Source organism: Danio aesculapii, chromosome 17 (genome assembly GCF_903798145.1).
Source record: "Danio aesculapii chromosome 17, fDanAes4.1, whole genome shotgun sequence".
In the NCBI taxonomy this organism is placed as follows: domain Eukaryota; kingdom Metazoa; phylum Chordata; class Actinopteri; order Cypriniformes; family Danionidae; genus Danio; species Danio aesculapii.
Genome location: NC_079451.1, coordinates 40,875,773 through 40,896,744, shown reverse-complemented (window position 1 = coordinate 40,896,744; position 20,972 = coordinate 40,875,773). Strand labels below are relative to the sequence as shown.

The following is a 20,972-nucleotide window of genomic DNA, read 5'->3' as shown; positions in this document are numbered from 1 at the left end:
CATAGTGTACAGTGTAACTGGATCTCTAATTTCTTGTTTATCACCTGGAGAAAATGCACTTTCCATTACGCTCTCTGAGATGCATCACACCGGTGTGACTGAAAGATCATACAAGCTCATTTCTGTTGGGTGTTGCTTTAAGAGTGCATATTTAATGTGGCATTATTTGTGTTTGTAATACAGCATTCATGCTTGTATGGCGTATGAATGTTATGAAGTGTTGTGATTTTAAAGTATTTAAAGTATTCTGTTTTTACTTGTTAAGATTTAATGCATAATTCCTTAAAATACAATAGAAGCATTACTGTTCAAGAATTTGCGGTCAATACCTTTTTTGTTGATGTTTTAAAAATCTTATGCACACCAAGTGTGTGTTTGTGTGGATGAGCAATATCACACGAGTAGCAGTATGATATGGCTGTATATCGGTGCTGATGGGAGGCATGTGTTAGTGTCCCACCAGTGACAATATACATATATAAGTGTAATACAAGTGTGATATTGCATTTATACAACAGTTCGACAGCATAATTGTGTATAAAAACGGAAAATCAAACACGGAGAGTCTCAAAAATTCTTTTGTACAAGGAATTACTTTCTTCCACCACTCATTCACATCTGCAGCTGACGTCAGAACAGCAGAAACCATTGCTAATTCATCAACGTCTTTTTAGAGCTAGTATTTAAATGATTCTCTAGCCTAATATCTAAAGTTGTGACAAAACAGGTGATTTTGCTCACATTTTAAGATTATACGGCCGAACGGCATGAAATGCCATCAGCCTACAGAGATTTCCCAGTATTTCTCTGTTGCAATCGGGAGATCACAATAATTAACCTCGAAAAAGCCAAAGCAAAGCAAACACTTACAGACTACTATGGTATAAAAACAGCACCGCAACATACAAAAGAGAGAGATTGACTTAGAGTGTGACTTACAAGTTTTATAATGATTTGAGAAGCTGTAATTTGACATTTTTCTCCCCGAAGCACATATCTCCTATGCAGTCTCTGTTGCCATCTAGTGGTGGAATGTCAACAGGCTAATGGCTGCTGATGCACTGAAATTATAAATGTTTAAAATAGGCACTATCCTTATTAATAAACTGCATAGCTGCAATCTAAACAACTACATTAACGACTAAAAAAAGCCTCAAAAGTACATTATGTTGTCCAACAGCTGTAATATTTATCAAACTGTAGTGAGTTTACTGATCTGCTCTCACCATATGCGGGCGGAGTACTACAGAAAGGTGAGGAGGCCGTATGAGCTCTGTTATTGCAGAATATCGCACGGCTATCAGCCAATCAGATTATATATATATATATATATATATATATATATATATATATATATATATATATATATATATATATATATATATATATATATATATATATATATATATATATATATATATATATATATATATAAGATAATATATATATAAGTTAATGCTAATATATATCTCTCTCACAACAGTCTCTATGTTGTATATATATATCAGCCAATCAGATTCGAGATATATCGAATCTGATTGGCTGATATATATATATATATATATATATATATATATATATATATATATATATATATATATATATATATATATATACAACATAGAGACTGTTGTGAGAGAGAGATATATCAGCATTAACTGTAAAATTTTATATTGTTATCTTGGTTGATAATGGTTGTGTCGTTTAATATTTGTTTTTTGATCAATAGAAGCATCTTAAAGGTATATTTTTGTTTTAATTTGACAAACAGAAAGTAAAAAAATATAACTTTAAGGTAGAAAAAAAATAATAATATTGTCTTTTGTTTTACATTTAATCAGTTTATTGAATCTCATCTGAAAGCAATTCTGTGTGCTGGGTTTTCAAATAGTTTCAGTAGATCATTAATACATACATCTCAATGCTACAACCTGTTCCCCAAAATCATTGTGATTTAAATAGCACTCAAAAATGGCTGTAGTTTTATGAGTGCTCAATAATCGGTAAAGCAACATGGATCATAAGAAGACAAACGTCACAATTGTCAGATTACCATCATTAACTTTATTCAAGTGCAGTGTGATCATGATTAAATGTTTTGATTATTGTACACTTTATTACGTATATCACTAATCATTAAAATTGGCAGCAAACAAACCAAAAATACACATATAAATTAAATAACTGAACAAAAAAGTAATGTACGTAAGATGCTTCAAAGACTAGGGGCAAAAAGACATCCGTATGTTGGAAATTTCATATGACTTATGTTTTTTGTTGTTACGTTTTAGCCATTTTGCTAGTGCCTTGTTCTGCATGTACTGTAGGTGCTTTCTTGATTGATTATCTACATGGGGTGACACTTATACACTTACAATCCAATAGTATCTGGATGCAGACTTGGATTTGCAAGCTGAGTCTGCATATCTCAGACTTGCAATGTCAAACACAATGCACTCAATGGAGCTAGTGACATCACTGTGAGGAATAGGGTTAGGGGTGACATTAGGTGTGCACATTAAAACCATTGCCTGCAGCTCAGCTTGCAACTGCACTCAGTCTGCATCTAGAACCCTCTCAAACATTCAGGATACTCTATATAAGGTTATATTTTAACATTTTGCAAATGGACAGTGACTCCTCAGTAGCACATAGATCGCATTCTCACATTCAAGTTTCAGTTGTCAGAATTATTAGCCCCCCTGAATTATTTGCCCCCCTGTTTTCCCCATTTTCTGTTTAACAGAGAGATTTTTTTCAACACATTTCTAAACATAATAGTTTTAGTAACTCATTTCTAATAACTTATTTATTTTATCTTTGCCATGATGACAATAAATCATATTTTACTAGATATTTTTAAGACACTTCTATACAGCTTAAAGTGACATTTAAATGCTTAAGTAGGTTAATTAGATTAACTAGGCAGGTTAGGGTAATTAGGCAAGTTATTGTATAATGATGTTTTGTTCTGTAGACTATCGAAAAAAATATATAGCTTAAAGGGGCTAATAATATTGACTTTAAATGGTTTTAAAAAAAATTAAAACTGCTTTTATTCTGGCTGAAATAAAACAAAGTAGACTTTCTCCAGAAGAAAAAATATTATCCGACATACTGTGAAAATTTCCTTGCTCTGTTAAACATCATTTGGGAAATATTTAAAAAAGAAGAAACAAATTCAAAGGAGGATAATAATTCTGACTTCAACTGTACATGCATTTTTGGGAAACTCGCATGAAATTAGGATAAGCGTTCATAGCTTTGCACATAGGGAACACTTTTAAGAGCTAAGATACATCACTATTAGTAAACCCAGCCCAGTTTTGATCAAAATGAAAAATTAAATCCTTCAAATCCCAACCATTTGAATGGTGTTGCTCTCTTTAGAACATTTTTTGTTAAATAAAAATAAATGCATCTATATGAGCTCAGCATGTTGCATGTTTAATTCAGAAAGTGACATCAAATTCTAAGGCATATAAAATGGTTATGTTGCAATTTAATCCAGTTTTTATTTTAAAAAATCATAGCTCTATTGAGTACAGTTATAATACATGTTCAATCAAATAATGGAACAGTAGGTGATTCAGGTATTCATACAGAAAATGTGCACACTGTGCAAAGTACACTGTATAATACAAAAACCGTAGGAGATTCTGAACAAAGCCTGTATCATTGATGTGTTTGGACAAGGTCATTTGTGACCTTCAGATTTAACTGTTACTATTTGTAAATGTCAGGTTCAACAAGGGTGCTTTAAATAACCAGAAAGTACTGTTGTTCTCTCCAGGGAGCAAAGTGATGGACGGCGAACCTTTTGATATAGGTCACAGATGAATGTAAAACTTTGTTTTAAAGTGCTTCTATTATGCTTTTTCGCATAGTACTTTTCATGTAGTGTGTAATTTAGCACTGTGTGAATGTAAAAGGTCTGAAAAGTTTCAAAGATCGTATGCATACAGATTAAGGTTTTGATTGAAGTGATTCTGAATTGCTGAAAAGTGTCGTCAGTAAATCCTGTAACAAACCTAAGCAGGCCTATCCAAGTTTTTGGAACAACAAATAATAACTTGACTTCTAGTTGATCATTTGGTATCAGAAGTGGCTTATTCAATTTAATTCACCTTTATTTGTATAGCGCTTTTACAACAAAAATTGTGTCAAATTAGCTTCACATAGAAGATGATAGTTATTAGAAATAGTCTCAGTTCATTTTTCAAAGTTCAGTTCAGTTTAGCTCAGTTCAGTGTGGTTTAATATTCACTGCTGAGAGTCCAAACACTGAAGAGCAAATTCATCAATGTGCAGCTCTACAAGTCCCGAATATATATGAAAAGGCAAAGGTGACTCCTATGACTGCATCCATACATCTCTGCAATGACTCAAATAACTCATTAATAAAGTCATCTGGAATGGCAAAGAAAGCTTTCTTGCAGGACTCCCAGAGTTCAACAAGATTATTTGGATTCATATTTAATGCCTCCTCCATCTTACCCCAGTCATGCTCAATAATGTTCATTTCTGGTGATGTTCATTTCTTGATACATCAGGCTGTTGATGTTGCCATCCACTCTGCAGATCTCCCCCATACTGAATTTAACCCCAAACCATGATTTTTCACCAAACTTCACTGATTTTTGTGTGAATCTTGGGTTCATGTGGGTCTGATTGGGAGGCAGTTCAACAGATGATTCATTGGAAAAATCTACCTTCTGCCACTTTTCCAAATGATTAACAAGAAGTCAAGTTATTATTTGTTGCTCTTTCAAATGAGATCAACGACAAGACTTTTGTCTGGTAGTATATGGCCCTCATTGGCTGCAGATGTCTGGAAGAGTTTGGTTTGTGTTGCTGAGATTTTGAGAAGATGCTGTTTTCTGTTTTTATGTTTACAACTAAAAGCTGAAATTCAGATATGATAATGAGTATTTGGTTTTCAGCACCTACTGCAAGTGGGTGACCAATCACAACAGACTGGGTTATGATCTGACCAATTAGAGCAGATCATACTCTTAAAATAACCATTTCATAGACTGAGAGAGAGAGTAGCTGATGATGTAATGTAAGTTATGAGAAAAAAATATGATTTTTGACTTTAATTGGATGTAAGCCTATTAAAAACGTTTAAAAAAACGAAATGAAAATAGTATAATAAGGACACTTTAAACTTGGCTTATCTGAGCTGAGGTGATTGTAATGCATATTCTGCAAGGGGTTTGTGATTATTTTTGCTCCAGCTTCAGAAAAAGATATTGAATTATTTTTGTGTCAGATGACGACGAACCACAAAACCGCTCGCAATCATTTTGAGCCCCTATTCGCTATACACTCATAAAAGAACATAAAAGCGTTATTCATTTTTCATGTGCAGCACTTGGGCGCTGGGTTATGGTCATGAAACATTAAATATCTGGCTAGTCATGAAGTAAAAATAGTTCTGAACTCAGTGCTCACAGCCGCCGGTAGATTTCAGTCTGCCATGTAGAAATCAGTCTGCATTGCACATCGTCGTGAGCTTGACCTCGGCGTCCTCACACATTCTAAACTCACAATGACAAACTTTACTGCAGGCTTATGAGTTGCTTTTACATTTAGCTTCCTTTCTGATCCGTCGTTTCTTTTTCTAATGTATTTTAGATCATCTCCTTAAGCTGTCCGTACACCTTTATGTTCTTTCATAAGCTTAAAATGAGCTTAGAAATGAGATGTTGCCCTTTCTGAACATAATTGGCACTTGAAGAGTCTTGACGATTTCTTTTCAAGGCGTTGCATTGCCAGTGTGATGTTGAAAGTGTGAGACATGGCAGTTTGAGCTTTTCTCTCGAATGATTCTTTTATAACAGAAAAATGAGCTTTAGAGGATGACAGAGAGTGGGAATCGTAATACCATGTGTGCTCCATATAGACTGACCTATTTACATTACAATACATGTGTTTCTTGTCTTGCCATGCTGCAGATATTCAAATATTAACATGCATTTGAGATCATTCAGGCTTAAGGATTCAATTTTTCTGACTTGTTAGCCATTTCCAAAATGTTTTGCGGTTGAATTTTTTATAATGAATATAAAATAATTTACAATTTTGTAAAGAAGAGGAGTCAGTTACTGCATGTTGAACTGACAATAAAGAATCTGAATTGTCCATTGCCAAACTACAGTTAAAAGCCAAATTATTTGTGAAATTTATATATATATATATATAACTTTTTTGATTACTAGCCACTGTGGCTACTAGTTTTCCAACATTACTAGCCATTTTTACACTTTTGTTGTTGGGAAAATATATTTTATATGCATAAATTTGACTTTGACATGCTAAAACTGCTTGATTTAGATTTTATGTTATGTCCACATGCCTCCTCATTCATTTCACTTTTTGTGTGTGTTGTGTATGAGCTTGCTCAATGAGCATGAGCAAATGGGTTGTCGCAATTCAATTTGTTTTTATTCCACACTTTTCAGAGCTCAAAATTAAGGATTTACTAAATTTATATCTGACCACACCAAAAATAAATAAATTATTTCTTAGCCACAAATTTTAAATGTGTCAAAACAAGCAAAATATAACTGTAAACATGCATTTTTATTTCAACAAAACCTTTAAAAAATAAAGATATTTAAAAAAGAACTATTGTCATGTATCTAAAATATGCACAGTAATCTGTCCAGGCTAAAGGTCCCAGATCACCAGTTAACTACACATAAACGGGGAGTTAATCTCATATTAAAGAAATATTATTGTTAAAAAAAGATAATTAAACTATTTTAACAAAAATAATTGTAAGCAATAAACATACCATGTGTGATAATGAAAGGTTGTACACGCGCACACGGTTAATGTTAGGCCTGTTAATAATCTGTTCAAAGAATTATTAAAACAAAAGCAGTGACGGCTCTTGCATACAGAAGGATGTATATGTATATATTTAAATATTGAGCTCTTGAAAAAAGCAGGACTGTGGGTGCACGATCATCGCTCTTTGATTTTCTATTTGAAGTAGAACCGATCCCACCAGTTGTGTTTCCTCTGCTTCGCAAGTAAACGGGAACGCACGCACTTTTTAACAGTCGTGCGCATCGCATCACCTGTGAGCACGAGTGATCATCCAATCATTCGGTATTCACCTGCTTTCTTTTGCTCACGCGAACAGTTATTTTTGTCAGTCTTGCAGCTTCTCGATTCTAAGATCACATTTGCACGAATATTGGGACATTTTTATTATCGAACCCTGCTTTAAAGAAAACAACAATTCAAAAATGATTTCCAGCCAACCAAAGTGGCAAGTGTAAGTGTCTGTCTAACCCGCCACAGCTGAAATACCTGCATTTGGCGGGTTGGAGAGTGTTAATGTCAAGCTCTGTATATATATAATTTTAATCAAATATTTCTGGCTAATTAACCTAGATAAATTGCACTTTATAACTAGCAAAATATTGTGTACTGTAAAATGACTTACTCCAAGGGCCATTTTATATTGAAGTTGATATTTAGCTTCACCATATTGGTGTTTCGTAACATTTAGTTTTTATGAGGATCAGGACACTTTAGCTTACCCAATTCTGCAGCACATGTCTTTGGACTGTGGGAAAAACCAGAGCACCTGGAGGAAACCCACGCCAAATGCCAACTGACCCAGCTGGGGCTCGAACCAGCAACCTTCTTGCTGTGAGGTGACATCACTACCTACTGCGCCACCATGTCGCCCACACTGTAAAATTAGTTATTAAAACTATTAGCAAAATTTGCATAACCAAACATTGAATTTACCATTCAAGTCAAAGAGCTTTCACTATAACATTTTGAGCATTATCACATGTATAACCTTGTGAATTTTCCACTCAAGTAATTTTTTTAATTTGTGTGTGAGACACTAATTTACCAGATGTGTTGCATATTCTGTACTTCAGCCGTTCGACAGAAATTCACCAGTGTTTGTGTTTGTTTTAACTTTGTGTTATCTACTTGCATGAATACTTAAATTTGTATTCGGTATGAACTCAGCATAAACAAGTCCATAGAAACTTCAGTTAAAGTGAAGTTTTTAAACTAACTTCAAGAGGAGCACATGATATGATTGATTAATAATCCAATCAGATTGATCCAAGCCTATAAATAGACCGATTTCACCCATACTGCCTCTTCATTTTGGAAGAATCCCCCTTTCCACCCCATCTCCTCTTTTTCCTGTTTTACCAGGGGGAGCTCTCGAGAACTACCTGATCTCAGACCCCTTTACATGCTAAAAGAACTGGCGGAAGCCTTGGGCTCATTATCTCTGAGCTCAGGTTTCTCTCCCGGGACAGCATGCCAAACCTGCTAATAGCATCAAGCAATATTTATGTGTGAACTCTTGAAATGATGATAAAATACAAATGAATAAATATTATAATTTTAAATATGTATATGAGTAATTAAGGCCCATTTCCACTGAGTGGTACGGTACGGTTTGGTTTGGTACGCTTTTATAGCCGTTTCCACTGTCAAAAGGTGTACCGAACCGAACTGTACCGTACCACTTTTTCGGCACCCATTCGAAAGGGTACCAAACACGAGAAAGGGTACCAAAAGGCGGAGCTAGACGCACAGCTGAACGCTGTTGTACAGCTGTACAGCTTTATTGTAGACATTTCCTCAAGCGAGAATGACGTCGACTGAAACTTTCTGTCATACACCACGCCCACCAAAAGGGTACCCTTGTTAGTGGAAACGCAAGCCTGATAAAGGTGACCCGTACCAAACCGAACCGTACCGTACCAGTCAGTGGAAATGAGCCATTATATGCAGTAAATATACAGTATGCAGGTCATCAGTATATGATGCTGCCGTAGTTGTTCAGTTAGTTTGTTACATTGACAAATGTGTAAGAAACTAAAGATATTAAAACTCTAGTTTAGATATCACAATGTTTCTTCTGTGCTGGGAACTAATTTGCAGTGCATATATGAACATAAATCCTGCTGCATTTATTTTTCATTTACATTTCACATATTAAATGTATACAATATACACATTACACTGAAAAAAGCGATTAGTTACTTTGATTTAAAAAGTGAGTAAATCCGTTGTAACTTGCACTGGTTTAGTTGGCTTAACTTAATGTTTATAATGCACATAATTAATTTACCTAATTTTAAGGCAACAGATTTACTCACTTTTCAAAGTAAAGTCAACGAATCACATTAAAAGCAATAAGTTTTCTCACTTTTTTTTAAGTAAATCAAACTAATCGCTTTTACAGCAATCAAAAATGATTTTTGCTTCTTGCTCAAACTACTTATTTAAAATGAGCTGAAACAACACAATCTTAAGATGTTTTTGGGACAAACTAATTGTTTAAACTAATTGTTTCTCTACTAGCCGGGCTTCCAGCTAATTCTATCAAACCTCTTCAGCTGCTTCAGAATGCAGCAGCACGAGTGGTCTTTGATGAACCCAAAAGAGCACATGTCACTCCGCTACTCACCCGTTTGCACTGGCTGCCAGTTGCTGCTCGCATCAAATTCAAAGCTCTGATGTTTGCTTACAAAGTGACCTCTGGCTTTGCTCCTTCTTATCTGCTCTCACTTCTGCAGATTTATGTGCCCTCCAGAAACTTGCATTCTGTGAATGAACGTTGCCTCGTGGTTCCATCCCTAAGAGGGAAGAAATCACTTTCCCGAACTCTCGCATTCAATCTGCCCAGTTGGTGGAATGAACTCCCTAACTGCATCAGATTGGCAGAGTCACTTGCTGTCTTCAAGAAATGACTAAAAACTCAACTATTTAGTCTCCACTTTCCTTCCTAATCTGTAACTGCCTCTCTGGCTATACCACTAACTACTCTCTCTCTCTCTCAAAAAAATAAATTAATTACATTACTAATGCTTTGCTTCTTAGACTTTACACACCTGAAACTTGCCTATAGCACTTATTCACTGTTGCTCTTATAGTTGTGTAAATTGCTTCCTTGTCCTCATTTGTAAGTCGCTTTGGATAAAAGCGTCTGCTAAATGACTAAATGTAAATGTTTTATGTTCAATTCACTTAAATGCGTCAGGCTAACTTATTCGATTTGTGTTGGGACAACATGAATGAATTGTGTGAAACCCTGCATTTTTTTACAGTGAGTATATATTTTGCATTGCTTTTCTTATTATTTTAAGGAAATAACAAGAGAACTTTATATTAATATGTGCAATACTATAAATTAGTGTTGTCATGATGTTGGAATTCGGTACTGAAATTTTAAACACATCAATTTCCCACTGGAGCGTTTTAAAGCTGCGAAGATCAGACGATTCATCAGCGGATCGCTCTTATGTCAGCTTATAGACAGACCAGCTCAAAATGCTCCAGTGTCAGAATATCTGTAGTTAACCAAGGTCAACAGTGGTGAACTGATGACCCTAACGGCCAATCACATGGCTAATCAGCGGTATTTAAGAATGTGCTCAACAGTGCTCAAATGTTAGCAGGAAATGGATGTGTTTAAAATGTCAGTATCGACTAGTACCGAATTCCAGTATCGTGACAACACTACTACAAATGGTACTTTATTGCACATCACTATAAGTAATTCAGAAAAACTATTTTAAATTCACGATGCATTCAAATGCATTACAAGGCTGTTGATAGTTCGGCTATTTCCATTGTAAAACAAAAGAGAGATATTAAATCAGAATAATGAAAGCAAGAAGACATAGCATGTCACAGATCACCTCAGCGCTCTGTATGAATGTCATTCTTTAGTTAATCTAATTGTCTTGTAATAGAGACGCGAGTTAAGTTAATTACTCATTTGTTTTTTCTGGACCTTTCGCCACTGAAGCAGAGAGAGAGAGAAATATATAGAGCAGCCAAAGAAAAGAGATTCAGTATCAGAGGTCTGTTGCCTTTTCCAGTTGGCACAGAAAGAAATGCCTAATGACAGGGAGCATCGGCAGCAGTTCCAGCACATTTCTGGCAATGTATTTACACGAGCCGATGCCAACTTACACTTGATTAAAGTAACATTGCACGGACTGGTGGTCATGCACTCTTGGCATCATCATCCAAGCGGACAAAAAAAGTGTCAGCTGTTGTTACTGTAGCTCATCAGTTTGGTTCCCAGATAGTAAATCCTGTTGGAACGAGTAATTATAAGTGGTTTTAGATAGAAATGCATTAAAATTGCCTGTTTAAAAAGACATTTTATAGCACTAAAGTGGTGCATCTTGACAAAATCTGAATCTCTGATCAGCAGTAGGCAGATCAAGCATGTTTCAATGCCAAAAGATGAGGAATGTTAGGGAAACGTGCCAGTGCCAGGATGCCAAGATGATGCCTTGGCTAATATTACACACTTGTATCCAATGCCTTTCTACATTTAAACTAATTATGAAAGCAGCTTCATGTGATTGTGCTCGGGTTTTGGTGAGAGAAAGAATAAATGGTGCATCAGACATACAGTGGCATTTATGAATGCTGTGAGATCTTTGACACAGATGGTTGTGGCATATGCATAATTTCAGCTGAAAACACTTTAAAAGTGCCCTTTGGTCAGTTGTGCGATAGAGCATTTGGCTTTCAAGTCAACATTAAACGGTGCTCATGACCCACTTTCCTTCTGTAATCAGATGTATTTTTAGAAAATATGTAGGATGGGGGATCATTTTGTTTATCGTATGTTGATTAAAATGGAATAAATAAAGATAATTAGACATTTTTTGAAAAAAATGTATAGATATGACTAATATATATACAGTTGAAGTCAGAATTATTAGCCCCCCTTTGAATTTGAATTTCCCAAATTATGTTAAACAGAGCAAGGGAATTTTCACAGTATGTATGATAATATTTTTTCTTCTGGAGAAAGTCTTATTTGTTTTATTTTGGCTAGAATAAAAGCAGTTTTTAAATTTTTAAAAGCCATTTTAAGGTCAAAATTATTAGCTTCTTTAAGCAATTTTTTTTCGATAATCTACAGAACAAACCATCGTTATACAGTACCTTAATTACCCTAACCTGCCTAGTTAACCTAATTAACCTAGTTAAGCCTTTAAATGTCACTTTAAGCTGTATAAAAGTATCTTGAAAAATATCTAGTCAAATATTATTTACTGTCATCATGGTAATGATAAAATAAATCAGTTATTAGAGATGAGTTATTAAAACTATTATGTTTAGAAATGTGTTGAAAAAAATCTTCTCTCTGTTAAACAGAAATTGGGGGGGAGGAACAGGGGGGCTAATAATTCTGACTTCAACTGTAGATGAGCAATATCACACAAGTGAAGGCAGAGTGACTTAGTGCCCCAGCAGTGCCAATATACAGCCATTTTATGATGGTTATTGGTCGAAATTAGCATAAACATGATAGGATAAACATGAGAGGAATTGTAGCAAGTTGTTACAATTGAAGTTGTTATTAAATATTACAAATAAATGTTCTTTAAAATTATGCTTACAAATGAATTGTGCACATTAAGATTAAGAACATGCTTTTAGATAATATGTTTTGATACAGTCAGTATCTACACTTTTTAGGTGCCTTGAAGAAAAATGAATGAATAAAATTCAAGTCAGTAACTAGACTTTCGGTTTCTTTTTAGGTTTCTTTTTGTTTTCAGTTTTAAGTTGCCATTTCAGATTGAAAACACTCCTCATCCAGACTGGAGTTATTATTGTGTTTTAGAAAAAACGATCTCCTTCCTACAGCCTAAAACACATGATACATGACCATTTGCGCTCACTGGATATGCGCTTATTTTACCGATATTGGTTAAATATTTATTGGTTATATGAGAGTGGCTTGATGAATCAGAGCAATACACAAAAGTCCACAAGACCATTCAGAGAGCAATTGTGGATAGTCCCACTTCCGTTTTCAAAAGTTTGGGTTTCAGTCCGTCTACGCTGAAACAAAACACAAGCATTTGTGATATTTGGCAAAAGGCAATGTTGTTTACTACTGTACAGTGAAAAAAGATTGATTAACTATTTTTTTAAGGTAAATTATTTTTTTATTTGGCCTGAATTTAAACAAACAAATTAAATTTAGTAATGTTCAGCTTAGTGCTGTCGCCTCACAGCAAGAAGGTTGCTGGTTCGAGCCCCGGCTGGGTCAGTTGGTATTTCTGTGTGGAGTTTGTATGTTCTCCCCACGATCGCGTGGGTTTCCTCCGGGTGCTCCGGTTTCCCCCACAAGTCCAAAGACATGCGGTACAGGTGAATTGGGTATGCCAAAATGGCCGTAGTGTGTGTGTGTGTGTGTGTGTGTGTGTGTGTGTGTGTGTGTGTGTGCGTGCGTGCGTGCGTGCGTGCGTGCGTGCGTGCGTGCGTGCGTGCGTGTGTGTGAATGAGTGTATGGGTGTTTACCAGTAAAACATGTGCTGGATAAGTTGCCGGTTCATTCCGCTGTGGCGACCCCAGATTAATAAAGGGACTAAGCTGAAAAGAAAATGAATTAATGAATGAATGTTCAGCTTCATTTGTTTGTTTAAATTCAGCTTATATAAATTGTTTGCAATCATTTGCAATGAACCATTTCTTTCAGTGTGAAGCATGTCTCTTTTTTTTCAATTTTGTGAAAATGTGATGTCGCAAATTTGTATTATGTGTTCAGTCTAGCTTTCGAAATAGCAAATTCAGTTGTTTTTAGTGCATTGCTGATGAATTAATACATTAATACACAATAAATATTATGCAAGTCAAATAAGGGATCTTATTTTGTGTTCAACATAAGAAACTCAAAAAGGTTTTGAAGTGAAGTAACGGGTGAGTAAATGATGGCTGAATTGTCGTTTTAGTTTGAACTTTCCCTTTAAAAGTACATTTTAATTTGATTTGTGTTTGATGTTGACTTTTGAATATTGCTGCAATATTTTCAGAAGCTGCGAAAAATTCATTCATTCATTCATTTTCCTTCGGCTTAGTCATTTATCAGAGGTCGCCACTGTGGAATGAACCACCAAATATTCCTGTATGTTTAACACAGCGAATGTCCTTCCAGCCACAGCCCAGTATTGGGAAACACCCATACACTCCCACATTCACACACACACTCATACACTAGGGCCAATTTAGTTATCTCACTTATACCGAGGGTGTGAATTAAACATTGGTAATCAGGGGGGTAGGCTTTTTTGTTTTCAATGAATTAAATGTATCTATTTATTTAAATGACATCAAATTTATTAATAAGACGTATTTAAGTTTTCAATGTATTGAGCGATATTAAATGTATTCTGACAAACAGTAACCTTATTCGTTACTTGCTTAAACTATGAGCTTAATTTTTACTTTTAGGCTATATGCAGGGGCGGATTTAACTAATAAGCAAGGTAAGCGGCCGCTTAGGACCCCAGGAAATCTGAGGGCCCCCAAATAAATACCTAGAAGTATAAATTATACCTATAAATTATGTATAACATTGTTTTCTATCATATTTTATACGGTAAGGGTCTAAAATACTTCATTTGTGTCCCCCACGCTTAATCTTGGACCAGTCCAGCAGTCAAATCAGTAAAGATTTAGCTTTAAAAACGAAATAGGTTTTAGAAGATGTTATGCTTTGCATGTTATTATTATTTTACATTAAGATAAAATGTAGAAAAGGAGATCGAGTGATATATATATATATATATATATATATATATATATATATATATATATATATATATATATATATATATGAGTCCTTGATGAGTCAGTTTCTGCGAATGAACCTGAATATATCCACAATACTTGCACTCGTCTTCAAAGAACAATACTTAGACAATCATGTGACTTTCTTCTCTGTGTGAATCATTTATAAATTCTGTTTGTTCATTGAACTTTTTTAATGCAATGCTGAACCAGATCTGTCTGGAGGACTCACTTTAGTCTGCCACAGTCTAACCCAAAGCGTTTTCCATCTCTTTTATTTTCCTCTAGCTTTCAAGTAAGAGCCACACTTTCCATTTGAGTTGAGCAGCTCATCCCTCCATCCGCCATGGCAGACGAGTCCGACATGCGCAACGAGCTGAATGACATGCAGGCCAGAGCCGATCAGCTGGGTGATGAAGTAAGTACACCTTCAACCTCCAGGTCTAAAAATAACCCCTAAATACGACAGCATGTGTGTATAAATAGACCCGTCCCAGTGTGAAGGAGAATGAACACACCATGACTTCCAGACACTCGGATCCATATAGAAATATCGTGCATGGAAATAAATGCCAATTACATATATGACATGCGAGTTCATATTTGGATTTCACATATACAGTTAAAGTCAGAATTATAAGCCCTCCTGAATTATTAGTCCCCCCTGGATATTTTTTCCCCAATTTCTGTTTAACGGAGAGAATTTTTGGAAGCACAATTACTTCTAGCTAGTTACTAATAGCTGATTTATTTCATCTTTGCCATGATGACAGTACATAATATTTGACAATATATCTTTCAAGGTACTATTTTTTAGCTTAAAGTGACATTTAAAGGCTTAAGGTTAATTAGGTAAGTTAGGGTAATTAGGCAAGTTATTGTATAATGATGGTTTGTTCTGTAGACAATTGAAAATAAATATTGCTTAAGGGGGCTAATAATATTGAATGGATATAATGGTTAAAAATTAAAATGGCTTTTAAAAAATTAAAAACTGCTTTTATTCTAGCCGAAATAAAACAAATAAGACTTTCTCCAGAAGAAAAAATATTATAGGAAATACTGAAATAAAAATCCTTGCTCTGTTAAACATCGTTTTGGAAATATTTGGAAAAGAAAAAAAATCACTGGAGAGGGCTAATAATTTAGACTTCAATTGTAAACTGTAAAAATACTGGGTGCCTTACATTTTTAAGTTGAATCAATTAGTCATTTGAGCTTGTTTATATTTAACTGACCTAAAACATCTTACGTTACTTATAAAATTAAGTTAGAACGTGATTAACTTAGTTTAATAAATTACAGTTAACTAAAAACATAAATATGTTGTCACGACTAATTGATCACATCATTTTTTTCATTGTATGTCATACATGCAACTTACATTTTCAAAATATTGCATAAACGGCTGCTTACATACATATATATTTCTTCAACCATTGGAATTACAAATATGTGTAGTTTAATGGAGAGATTTTTTCAACACATTTTTTTAACATAGTTTTAATAGCTCATTTCTAGGGCTGGGTATCATTCAAAAAGAAATTTGGTACCAATACGATACTTTAAATTCGATATGGACCTTTTTCACAAGTTTTAAAAATTTATATAAAATGTTTTTATGTATGTAGTAAATCATCTTTGTGTCAAATTACAAAAAAAGAATTACCTTATACGAGGTGTTTCTAATGCAGTGTTTGTGGGGCAGTAGAGAGAAAACAGTTAAATAGACCATCTACAGCGCGAGAATGAGAGATGAGCCTCCTCATTATTTACTTTCGCTTTCACTCTCGTGGATAGGGAAACGTGTTGTACGCACAGACATCTATTAGCCTATAAGTAATTAATTTTGTTTGTTAAGCGCAAAGATTTGTTTCAAAACTATTTCTACATTCAGTTCTTATTTCCAGCAAATGAATAAATGAACAATAATAATGAATAATGTTAAAAAAATTGAGTTATATCCAAATACACATGCTGTGCCCCATATGGTCTAAAACCTGACAGGTGGACAAATCTAAGCTTGTTTTTAATAAAACAAATATAAATATGCATATAATTAATAAAACTGCCAATAATGATAACATTGTACAAAAGCAAATTGTCATGAATTAACTGAAAAAGCCCCCCGAGATGAAGAAGGCATGAAAGTATGGTTTTTATATTTATGTAGGCTAGAAAATAATGTTTTGTAATATTTTAATTCTTTATATTTATATCCTATATATATCCTTATTATATCCTTAATATTTTAATGTGTATTTAAAGCTTTGTTCTGGTCTATAGAACAGTTTATTAAAGTTTCTCAAAATAGCAACGTGCCAGCAATGCGCCTCAACACACCTCCTTTTTTAGACCAGAACGCCTATGGGCGCACATATGAGCGCAAATGCATTTGCTATTTAAACAGCGTGGTGCAAAACGTCAAAATGACTCTTGTGCCAAGCTGAAACTAGCAAACAACAATTGCGTCGCGCCTTGCACCACATTGCGCCGGGTGTATGATAGGGCCCAAACTCTTAAAAGCATAAACAAACAAAATGTCGCCAAAAAATAAATTATTCACCTAGTGTGCCAGTCTAAGTATTTATTTATTTATTTCAGTTCAGTTACTTTTGTCATAGATTTGATCTGACGTGATTTATCCATATAGGTATCGAAACTTGATACGGAATGACAAGACATTTTTCGATACTTTGTAGTATCGAGGCAATATGCTCGGTGCCTAAAAAGTATCGACCTCGATACCCAGCCCCACTCATTTATAATAATTAACTTCTTTTGTCTTTGCCAGGATGTAATATAATGTGTATTTATATAGTGCATTTATTGGTCTCTCCACACCCATAAATAATATTTTACTGATGATAGTACATAATATTTTACTAGTTATTTTACATGATACTGGTATTCAACTTAAAGTGCAATTTAAAGGTATAACTAGGTTATTTGGTTAACAAGAAAAGTGAGGTTAATTATACAAGTCATTAGACAATAGTGTATTTTTCTGTAGCCTATGGGGGGGGGGGGGGAATAAGGGGCTAATAATATTGACCTTAAAAATTCTTTAAAAAAAATATTAAAACTGTTTTTAATCCAGCCAAACAAAAAGAAATAAGACTTTCTCCATAAGAAAAAATGTTAAAATAGGAAATACTGTGAAAATTTCCTTGTTCCATTAAACATCACTTGTGAATTATTAAAAAAAAAAAAAAAAAAGATAAAAAATTTCACAGGGAGCTAATGATTTTGGCTAATGATCACCGGCCACTTTATTAGGTACACCTGTCCAACTCCTCGTTAATGCAAATTTCTAATCAGCCAATAACATGGGAGCAACTCAATACATCTAGGCATGTAGACATGGTCAAGACGATCTGCTGCAGTTCAAACTGAGCATCAGAATGGGGAAGAAATATGATTTAAGTTACTTTGAACTTGGCATGGTTGTTAGTGCAAGACGGGCTGGTCTGAGTATTTCAGAAACTGCTGATCTACTGGGATTTTAACGCACAACCATATCCAGGTATTACAGAAAATGGTCCGAAAAAGAGAAAATCTCCAATGAGTGAAAGTTCTGTGGGCGCAGCCTACCTAAGTAATGTTGCTGACCATGTCCATCCCTTTATGACCACAGTGTACCCATCTTCTGATGGCTACTTCACTGTACTCAAATGGCATCCACAGTCATCCGATCTCAATTCAATAGAGCATCTTTGGGATGTGGGGGAACAGGAGAGTCGCATCATGGATGTGCAGCCGACAAATCTGCAGCAACTGCGTGATGCTATCATGTCAATATGGACCAAAATCTCTGAGGAATATTTCTAGTATGTTGAATCTATGCCACAAAGGATTAAGGCAGTTCTGAAGGCAAAAAGGGGTCCAACCCAGTACTAGTAGGGTGTACCCAATAAAGTGGCCGGTGAGTGTATATTGTAATTCCAATGGTTTAAAAATATATTTAAACAGCCATATTTGCAATATTTCTAAATAAATGTTGCATATATGACATTTTCTATATGTGAAATCCAAATATAAACTTGTATGTCATATATGTTATTTGCATACTTTTCCATATATCAGATTTCTGTGACAGAACCTCTACAAAGAACATGAATAAGTCTATTTTGTGCAAAAAACGGAAGCATCTCTATATTAAGACTGCTCGTCTATTTGTGATGGAGAAAGCGAGGCTGCTGGCGATCGGGTTTCTCGCTCATCACAGTGTCTACACTGTGGGGCATCTGAACTGGCTTTGATAGACCTTTAATCACACTGATCTCCTGCTGAACAATCACAACTCTGACACACGACAGCATGCGGGAGGGTTAACATGGCTGATTGAGCACGTCAGCTGAATCACAGTGCACATGGGGGAATTATTAACAGCGTCACAGTGCATTGGCTTTTATGACGGGTCAGTCTTTATTCTGTTAGGCTATGCTCAGTGGTGGATGAAGTTGTAGAAGTCCATCTATTAGCCCAATGACGAAACTAACAGCATGGTTGAAGGTTTAATGCATGTAAGCCTTTTCTAGTGCTTCTGAAAAGAATTTTGTTATTTATTAGAATTTATTTATATTCGTTTTTTAGCTCCGAATTTAATCTGACTCCAATTTTAAGTAATGGTAAAATTTAGACTGTATTTCTAATTGTAAGAATGGATCATATTCATCATTTATGACTTAATTTAGAGTTTTGATCTATATCTGATTCCTTACTCTTCAGTTATACGTTCATTAGGGACCAAACGCCGCCCAGGGTTTCATGCCCCGGGTTTGCGTGTCTTCTGACGGACAGTATGTCGACACTCTGAAGTTAGTCAGAGGATGTAGGGTTAGCTAATACTTTAATAGTCTGGTTGCCAACTGCTCACTCATCCTAAAATGTATAAGATTTAGCCACTTCCAGACAACTTGCTAATTTCAGCGATTAGATGATTAAAAGATCTCCATGCTGTCGTGCCAAAATGGCTCCATTCAGTCAAATGTGCCTTATAATCAAATCTAATCATGTCAAATCATAAAGGGAGGGCAAAGATCTAATCAAAGCCAAAAACCAAATAAACATATATCAGTGAAATATTACAGTGACATTAAGACCACTTTAACTATCACACAGACACATTAAAAATGATAACAAACGTGAATATAGTGCTACAACAGTGGTTCTCAAACTGGGGGTCGTGACCCCTGCAGGGGTCGCAGAATAATTTCAAGGGGTCGCGAGAGTGATTTAAAAATTGTGTAATTTTCAGTGATTATAATATATATTTTTCAGTATTACAAGTGAAATCTAATATTTTCAGATTTTTAAAAAGATATTACTGATAAATTTGTAAAGTATTTAGGACACATTCGGGCAGAATGCATCTTTGTACTTGAAACGCAGCGCTCAGGAACGGTTTAAAACTGTTGTCATGTCAACTTGCTGCAGTAAACAAAGCCTGCAACGCTTGCCCCGCCTTCGCGCTCTTCTCATTGGCCCACTGCTCTAAGAACTGAACATGAATGGATTGGCTAATATCAGCTGTCAATCACTCAGTCTACGCCTCCTGTCTTCAGATGACAGGAGCTACAACCGCGAAAATGTAAAGCGCTGAAGATGAGAATGAAAACAACACTGAGAGATTTTGTCTTAGAAACACCTAAAGCTACAAATAATGGCACATCTGATTACTGATCATGTTGTGAATGTTAAAACACCATCTACATTTTTCGAAGAGTGGATTAAAGACTTCCATTGGCATCAAGTCTGCTATGAAAATAACTAAAGCATTCACCAAAAAGTCTGTGAGACGGAATTTTCAGGTAACTGTTTGCCACATCTACACATTTTAAGCACGAGAGGTTCTGTTTAATCCTTCATTTAATCACCAGACGCTGTCAGCCGTACAAGTGGCAGCTATATGTAAAATTTAACACCACGTACACCATCGCAAAAGAGCTTGCATTGACTAAGATTAAACTAGTATTGCAGCTCATGAAAAGAGCGGTATTGCTATTAAAATGACGTATGCACATAATAAGGTATATGTCAAAAGCATCTGTGCTATCAGACACCACCCATGAGAACACAGCACAGTTATCGTTAACAGATTCATTAATGAATTCATGTCAAACAGTGCGTGCAGGGCCGGTGAGCGGTCCGTCAGTGATATCTTTTGGTCACTCAGTTATGTTATAAAAATGTATTTTCTTGTGATAAATTTCATTGAGACATATTTTCCTCACGCATGCATATATATTTTTTGCTTGTTAGTTTTGATTAGTGTTGATTTCAAATGCAATAAATCTGTTTATTAAACTTTTAGTAACAGTGCAATAATTGGTGGGTGCCAAAATTTTGCTACCACCAAG

At 35.0% G+C, this 20,972-nt stretch overlaps 1 protein-coding gene across 1 annotated transcript in view; it reads left to right on the top strand.

Moving 5' to 3' along the window:
- Window positions 1-20,972, top strand: part of snap25b (synaptosome associated protein 25b) — an 89,822-nt gene that overhangs the window by 33,618 nt on the left and 35,232 nt on the right. The window contains exon 2 of the mRNA XM_056477222.1: window positions 14,899-15,028. Within this exon, the coding sequence (XP_056333197.1) occupies window positions 14,957-15,028 (72 nt within the window). The 5' untranslated portion in view covers window positions 14,899-14,956. The remainder of the gene's footprint in view (window positions 1-14,898; window positions 15,029-20,972) is intronic.